This window comes from Diaporthe amygdali, assembly GCF_026229845.1.
Source record: "Diaporthe amygdali strain CAA958 chromosome Unknown NODE_13_length_1014660_cov_65_381101, whole genome shotgun sequence".
Taxonomy (NCBI): domain Eukaryota; kingdom Fungi; phylum Ascomycota; class Sordariomycetes; order Diaporthales; family Diaporthaceae; genus Diaporthe; species Diaporthe amygdali.
Window position 1 is genome coordinate 492977 of NW_026517033.1, and position 8537 is coordinate 501513.

At 52.6% G+C, this 8537-nt stretch overlaps 2 protein-coding genes across 2 annotated transcripts; both read right to left on the minus strand.

The window, feature by feature from the left end:
* Window positions 1–1425: 1425 nt before the first annotated feature.
* On the minus strand, window positions 1426–2546 carry J7T55_003788 (uncharacterized protein; the record flags this gene model as incomplete). Its single annotated transcript, XM_053143132.1, has 3 exons — window positions 1426–1605; window positions 1997–2072; window positions 2464–2546. 3 exons carry the CDS (start codon window positions 2544–2546, stop codon window positions 1426–1428), a joined length of 339 nt encoding a protein of 112 aa, XP_052994033.1.
* Window positions 2547–5195: 2649 nt separating this feature from the next.
* On the minus strand, window positions 5196–6096 carry J7T55_003789 (wsc domain containing protein; the record flags this gene model as incomplete). The annotated part of the gene is made up of 2 exons (XM_053143133.1): window positions 5196–5210; window positions 5263–6096. The coding sequence occupies 2 exons, from the start codon at window positions 6094–6096 to the stop codon at window positions 5196–5198; spliced, it is 849 nt and encodes a 282-aa protein (XP_052994034.1).
* Between the last annotated feature and the right edge of the window lie 2441 nt (window positions 6097–8537).

Consider the following 8537-nt stretch of genomic DNA (forward strand, 5'->3'; position numbering starts at 1 on the left):
AGGAGTAAGACATATATGTAACGTCCAACTCGCCAACCAGGACTCTTAAGCGCATACCCCGGCATGAAAGATAAACAACCTATTGGCATAGTCGCAAAACAAATTGATACCAAGGGTCATCCAGCTAGCTCGTCCTTGAAATATAAATTTGAAATGATGGTCGACCAGGGTGGGGGAAACACGCCCAGGGTCTGATAAGAGGGTATCACGGAGCCGGGAGAGTCCAGGTCTGGCTTCAATGAAGATCTACAAGATGCATGCTGCGTCTCGGCCCTCGACACCGATAATTCAAGTTCTCGTCTATTACTACAAGTTATCCATGTCAGATGGCCCAGGATATTGTGTTTTTTGAATCACAGCTGAAATGTAAGCCTCCAGTCTGTCGGGAGGGCATTGAGGACCATTGTGGCTTTGCGTCTCAGGCATGAAGCAGAGTGGAATTTGAAACCAGGCGGCGGGCAGCGCTCCCTCTGCTCCCATACGCTTGCGAGCGCGAATGGCCAAAAGGCTTGACTACAGCAAGGGAGCGTGTGACTCTTATCCAGCACCAGGCATCAAGGGGTCTAGACCTGAAATCATTTTCTTCTTCCAATCGCGACGGGTCTAGTAATTTTCTAGGTCTCATGGTAGCTCCTTTTCGTCCCTTGGAGCGGGTTACCCGTAGACTTCGGACGAAATGTCGCGTAGTCTCGAAGCACCTCAAACCCCAATTGACACGAGAGAAAAGTCACAACACGGTACTAGTAGTCAAGCCATCGAATGTAGGCTGTACATACATACGGGCCACTCATTCAGCAGTGTTTTACGCAGCTGATGAGAACACGAAAATCGTAAAGCAAGTTGACCACACAAACCATTCTAAACCTACAGGAAATCTAATTTCCTATTCCTCAATATCCTCAAATGGTTATTCGGTGCTCCGCAAATTCGAGCAGGGAGGCAGGCTACCTATTCTGTAGGCTGGCCAACATGAGTCCCGCAAGTTGTTACATTTACCAGTTTTGTCATGTAGTGTGTCCAATGAATCTAGAGTAGCATAGAGGCAAATTGCTGGTTATGGGATAATTTTATTTCATCTCAATTCATACGCTTTTGATGCAACAGATCTTTGAAGATATCAATTTGGACAATGATCCGTGGTCATACTCTCACGGTCAGAATACCTGTAGTACCTAAGTATAGGTGAAGAAAGAAAGTCCATGGAGATCACATTCAAATATCTTCGTTCCCAGCCGCATCCTTCCGAGCTCAAAAACAGTGCAGCGGAGTACCGTCCCAAATCGTTTGTGCATCATCGGATTTCCTGCAAGATATCCATCCGTTCTGTCTCAGGTCTGTGAGTAGATGTATGTGAAATCATTTAACAGGGGGCCTCACTCACCTGATGGGAGCTCTGTATCGATAGGCAATCGATAACGATGTTGTTTAATTGTGGCCGCCATTGCCATTGCTGGAGTCCGGCGTCCCATCGCCTACCGGCAACACTTGCGCGGCAGGGTTTGGGAGAGCAACGGCAAGCATGGCGTTGCTGATGACAGTGAGTGCCAAGACGATCTTGGAGACGAACTGCATTCTGAAAGCCTGAGGAGTCTTCGGGATGAATGTCTGTTTGTGTTTCGATGATGCTTGATATGAACTTCTGGTCGATACGGTGCTGCTGGAGACGAGTGAGCAAGAGACGATGGGACTTGGAGCAGATAGCTTTGAACGTTTGCGTGTCCAGAGGGAGACACTTATACTTGAAAGGGCACTCATATTGGAAAGTTTAGCCCTGGTCCCCGAATGCCATGATGTCGTTGTGGAGTCGTGAATGAATAGAGATGCTCGCCCCCCAAGCGAACCGTTGGCGAAGTACCTGCTACTATCCGAGACATAACGGTCTGCAGGTTTGCCTGTCAGAACCACACCCGCCCAATCGGTTTGTCCTTGTATGCAGTACTATGTCTCGCCTTGTCATCCAGTACACCAGATCAGGATACACAATCGCCGTGCCCACCTCGAATTGGCCTGGATCACAGTCTCGGCGCGCTTTGATGATATTGAACACCTCCAAGTCACCATCTGCTGGCGGCCTATGCTGATCGACGGTTTTTTATGTTTTGAAATTTAGTCTCGCCTGCTGGAGTGTGCTGTGCGGTATGGGCCTCGAAGACACTACCTTCGCATACGGGAAGCTGTGTGCAAGGACGCGCATTTTCCTGCCCCCAGAATGTGGGTGACAACTCAGGAGCACCGCGACTTCACTCTTAAAAGCTGTATTTGGGTCAAATGCATCATGATGCTCACACAAGATGTCTTGTTGACACCATTCCCGCAGGTGTCAAAGAGTCAGTGTAACCTGCCACAATAACGTCTGGCCGCAACAGGCGATGAGATCCGAGTTGCCTCCGAGACCACGTCTAGTTAGCTACCGCCATGACAGGACAAACTTCATTTTCAATGCAAGATCACTCAATAACTCACCAATGTTCAACGTACGTACTGATCAGTGAATCCTCGGATAACTTTGCGTTAGAGTTCACCGTTACACCAACCGTTGTGGACATAGCCGTCTCCTCGGGTGCCGTTCAAGCACAGTCATAGCACCACCCGGCAGTCGAGTGGTCTGAATACTACCCGAGGTCCCGAGGAGCGGGAGTCGAGGCGAAATAGCACCGTGTTGGGAGCTTTGCGGTACCGCGGGTGTGTGCTGTCGCCAAACCCGGGTGTCAACTTGTAGCCCTGCCGTCGAGTCGCACGCGGCTCAACGGGAAGTGCGCCGAGTCTTTCCGACAAACAAACCAAGTATCTAGCTAGATACAAGAGACAAGTCACTGTCGTGGAAACTGAGCATGTATGACCTCGAATCATGAGTCCTTATGAGTCAAGTGAAGCTGACCATTTACCTATCGGCCGAGTGTCGAGCCGGCTGGGCACTCAGTGGATGATGATCTCCAGAGCCTCGAGCAGAGGGGGATGAGTCTAACACCAGTACTTCCTTGATGTAGGCAAGAATGTACAGGGAAAAAATTAAAGCATATTGAACGGAGGACTCGCTTACTTTGGTTGAGCGGCCATCGAGTTCAGATGCAAGTCATTGTCCTCTTCTCATACTCTCATGCGTGTGTGTCCTGTACGCGAGGATGAGATCGTCACCACCAGCATGATGACTCTGTTTTTCAAGTCACTACCCTGGAATCTCTACCTCTTCTGTGTGTAATATGATGCTGCGATGTCTGAGAACTTGTTTATTCTTTATTGTCTATCCATTCTAAGCTCGAGAGACCCTGTTAGACTTCAGCCAGGCATCGGGCATCAAGCTCTGGGGTTGATACGAGACCCATTCACCAGCATCATCTTACCTTGCCTATCAGTTCGCATCTGTCGTCTATGATCAACATCGATCTCCAGAGCATTCAGTCTCACTTGTCCCAAGCCCGGTCTTCGCAAGCTACTTATGTATGCTAGACCGTGGCCCCTGTGACATCCGAGAGCATTGGGCTCCCTCGCCGCCCAAGTGATATGCGCTTGGTCTCTGGTGTCCTCTTATTTTCTTTCCTCTTCTCCTTCCACGCACCCTAGCCGAGCTGGACACAACACAACAGGCGTGCCTGCTTGCCGCAGACTTAAGCGAGCCAGCTGAGTCCTGGGTACCGCCAGCCCGGCTGTGCCATCACATGCCATGCAAGTACATGGCGCCGTTGATCCCGGACCTCCATAACCAGGCGAGGCCGCGCACAACCGAGCTTTGCGGGACGAGCCTCTTATGTGCGCCATTCCGCTCCCGCAGTGTCACAGCAACAGGCAGAGCATTGCCCACCTCCTGTGCAGCGGACACATCTGAGGCCTCCACGCTTCCAAGGCACCAATTGGGCAGCAAAGCGGGAGAGATGGTCGTCACTTCTCATCGAGCCTGAAGCAACCCGGCCCGTCCCTCCCAATGCCACCTCATTCTCGTGACACGAACCACCAACTATCCCAGCGTCCTCGGACAAAAGGCCCAGACCGACGAGTGTGACCATCTCACTACAGCCCAGCTCGGGCAATGCGAGCAGTAGAAGTCGACAGCGTCCACCTGTGGACCAATAACCTTGACAAGCTCGAACCTGATCGCACACGCGCAGTTCCCAGTTGTACCGGACCTGCATCACACAGCAGTCAGGGAAACAATTACCGACGGCGTTACCGGGACCAAGTGTCGATCGAGTAGTGCCGTGGGGATTTAGCCTGCGAGATCGTGTAACGGTGTTCAGCGGCGAGATGGGCATGAGACAGTGGCGAGCACAGAGATGGGTGTGGTTGAATCATTTCCATTGAAGAGAGGGCAGGTTGTCAGCATCTCGCCCGCCGCTTCTCCCGCTCCTCAGGCGCGCGTGTCGACATTTGGTGAAGGTATTCATTCCGCAACAGTCAACTTTCGCCGCGTGGATGAAGATAGAATTGTCTGAAAAAGAAATAAGAAGGTATGTCTATCCATCGATTACCTGTCTCGGACATCCCAAGATGTTCCCTCGGCACAGGCTGACGACTGATACATTCGGGTGATAAGGTAGACGCATCTTTGGTGTCCTATAGCAATAGATTTCCCCATCAAGAACACCGCACTCATCCGACAGACACAATTTCTCCCATCTATGTGCGCTCTCAGCCGCTTCCTCGCAACCTGACAAGCGAGCGGCCAGCCTGTTCCCGCTCAGTCTGGGCTATTGACCCCCGATCTAGCATCCTTTGCTCCCGATTCCCAAACCCCGCCGCCCAGACAAGTAATAAATATAGATGCACGAGGGTTGCCTTGTCTCGGGACAGACCCTGTTTTTGGGTATGGTTGAATACTCCGTATCCACGCCTTTACCCGATCTCCAAAATAGTGGTATCACAAAGCTAATCGTAGTGACGAAAAAGTGGTAATCTCGAGAAGATCGTCGTCGTTTGGCCGAGGCTCAGGATGCGAGACGTGCCAGAGGCATACCGAAAGAAGTGCTGAAATTTTGGCCAAGGAGGGGACGGCGGAGGATATAGCAACGGATGCCCGGGAGAAATGTGCCACGTCCTGTTCGTGACCCCAAATATGTTGCTTTCCTTGCGCCAATGTGAAACGCCGGAGATTCGTCGCGTGGTTGATTCACCGGTGACATGAGCAATTTACCAAACGCCGAAAGATGCCAATGGAAGAGTAGAGTACAGGCAAGAGTCGTTCGTCGTAAAGGGGAACGTCATCACGCGTTGGTGACCTGCGACATGGTTAGCTTGTGTTATAAGGACCTCCGGAGAGTAGGAACATACCCGCAGGATTCGTCGCGAGTAATCTTGGTTGTCGGCAATGCTGCCACTGCTCATTCTTCTTTGAGCCATTACGGGATCCAAACGGGTGTCTGTCTCCATGGAGTAGCCACCGCTGCTGCCGGGTGGCTTGCCTCCCATGAAAGCATTGACCGCTGCATTGCGTCGGTGCTCTTCCTCGATCTCCCGGTTCCTCTTCTGGCGCATGTAGAACCAAAGGCCGCCAAATGCTGCACCAAGAACCACTACACCTACCACAACGCCAGCGATGATTCCTCCCATAGGCGTGGAGCCCTTCTTATCGTCTGCTGCATCCGTTGGGGTGGCAGTCACGTACACAACACTAGTCTGGCCGCCTGACACGACTGTGGATGATGCGACCACGCTTGGAGTGGCAGTGCCTGAGGCAGAGGATGTGTCATTGTCGGCGGAGTAGGAGACTGACAGCATGATGCCAGTGTTGTAAACTGTGTAAAAATCGATGCCACCACATGCTTGAAGACCGTAGCCTGGGCAAGGCGTGTCACACTTGGAGTCGTCCACGACCGTGTCCTTGGGTGGATATTCGTTACCGCAGTAGCACTGGTTTCCACCGGTCGTCGCCGCAACTTTAAAGCCACCAGCGTAGCAGATGTCGACGGCGCAAGCACTCTTCGAGTTAAAGCTAGGCGTTGAGTTGAAGATCAAGTTTCCCCATGATGAGAAGCAGCCCTGGACAACCTGAGCTCCGAGCGTCGGTGCTGCTGACGGCTCTTCGATGCCTGATGAGGTTGCTGTGGCGGCGTATGCTGGGAAAGCAGCAGCGATTGCGGCTGCGAGTAGTGTTGTCGTCTTCATTTTGTGTGATGTATTTGAGTTGATGAGAAAAATCGGTTGTATTCGACGTCGTATTTAGGACTAGAGGGAAAATGGGGCCGAGATGGCGAATGAAGAAAAATTGACGATTGGTCGAAATTTGGGTGGGCGTGCAACCCTTCCGAGCACGACAAGATTGTCGGCAGAAAAGACAACTTCTACGGTCAATCCAACGGATGGCTTGACTAGAAGTCAGTCTTTGTCGTCGTGACGAGTTGGCCACGAGGACTTCGTCGGCTTCCCGGGTGGCGGGTGGTAAGAATAGACTGTCGTCGGACAAAGGTTGGCACAATCGAGGGCGAGATCCAACACTCTTGTTTCCTTTGTGTGCCCGTGGACGCTATCCCACTTCCTGAATTTTTAGTATCCTGCAGTCTCCCTTTTGGTTTTAGAGCGGAGATGACATTGATGAGTCCCTGGCGGAAATAGACCCTTTCTTTGCAGTTCTTGGTAAAAGGGATAGGCCGTTGGACAGCGAGGGATGAGCCGCGTTGCTGGTCGACGAGTGAGGTCGGACTGGATGGAATCCGGAAGGAAATAGAACGTCGAGGTCGCAGGTAGGGGGAAAAGGCAAGAAAGGGAGGTTAGGTCGCCTCAGGTGGTCGGTGTCCGCAATGGTACAGGTACAGTACCAAAGTTATGTGTGTGCGTGTGAGTGGTAGGAGGAAAAGACAGGCCTGGACCTGAAACTAGGAAACAAAACACAGGTCCGTAACTGGACCGAGAAACGAGTGACTCTGGCGGACTGGACTTGATCTGTTGCCGACTTCGAGTGTCACAGCGCTCTTGAGGTTGGGATCGGTTCCTTCACGTGTGGCGCTGCAGGGCGACCGTGGAGGGAATGATTGACTGTGTGAAGGTTGAATGAGTGGGTGGGTTGGGAATGACGAGATGGAAGTTTTGGATCAAAAGAGACAAAAAAAGAGAGTGATGAAAATGGACAGACAGAGTGGGAAGGAAGGGAATGGGCGGTGGGCACGGCACAAGCAGCACGAGCACACACACACACGAACGAGCTGGGGTTCCAAGGTTGGGCTTGGGCGGGCTTGGGTGGGCGAATGCGAGTGTGAGGGAGGAAAGAAGGAGAGACAGGGACAGGATGGTGAGACTCGCCTTGTCTCCTCTTCTTCGCAGATTCCCTCTTTTGCTAGTCTCCTGCCACGCCTTCCCTTCCTGTTGCCGGCTACCCCCTGCCGTTCCAAGATGTGCTAACGAGCCACTAGGAGGACAAAGGGGAGATTACGATGGGACCACCCTGGCTGATCTGGCTGGTACGTACCGAAACGGTGGGCTTTGAGTGGCTCGCTCCGCCCTGTTCTGTGTGCCAGAGACCGAGAGCAGAACGGGCAGACTGCCTGTGCTGGGCAGAGAGAGAGAGCAGCAGTGCTCAATCAGGACTGCCCGTTCTCTTTCTCAAACCCCTCTGCCCCTCTCTCTCTCCTCTCTCTCTCTCTATCTCAGTCTCTTTTCTCACCCTCTCTCTCTCTCGTTCCTGATAGAGTGGGTAACCACGCCTTGGACGTCTGGCCACCCTTGCCCAACATCCCAGACTTCCCAACCAGACAACCTTGAGCTGAGCATAGCGGAGGCCGAGGGGCTAATGCCTCCAATGGGACAATGAGGCACAATTTTAGCTCCAGGGGCAATCCGTCGTTATTGGTTGGGATTGGAAACGCTGCCCGGTTCAAGCTTGCCCGGTTCGGGTAAGTTTGGACCTGAACGTTTTCCCCCCTTGGTCCTGCTGCACATTGCCAGGACATTGCACAATTCCCGGCCTTGTCACAAGCTTCCGCCCTCTTGACACTTGACACTGACACCCCCTTTTTTGCGTCCCATCTAACAGACGCCAGCCAAGTGCCATGTCTATCTTTGTCGCCAGGCCCAATCCGAGCGATAGGATGTGTTAGTAGACCCTGCTGCGCGTGGGCTGACGGCCTATTGTTCAGCAACGAGAGGAACAGGCCAGGCCAGGCCACAGTACCACACTCTCCTCCCCTTTGCGTTATCTTGCTCCCAAGATTTGGCTTCATCAAACCCAGACCACATCCAAGAATTGCACTCAAGATTCGGTGACACGATCCTCTCGCTTGGTCTAGAGTTATCTGCACGTTGTGCGATGAATGCATAAAGTTTTGACTATTGTCTGTTCTCCGCCCCGTCCTGACTTTGCTGCAGACACCTGCATTCCGCGGGGCGGCTAGCAACAGGCCAAGCAAGGCCGGCGTCGCTCCGTCTTTGCCGCCGGTCCCAACGGTAGTGGGCGTTAACGAGACGGTCCGGCGGAGACAAGCTGTGATGGACGGACAAGCGCTGCCGTGTGTGACAGCCATTCCATGGGACGGTCCTGTCATCTTCAGAAGCTTTTAGTGCCCGACATTGCTCAGCTTCCAGCCATCGTTGGACATCTTGCTACTTGTACCATG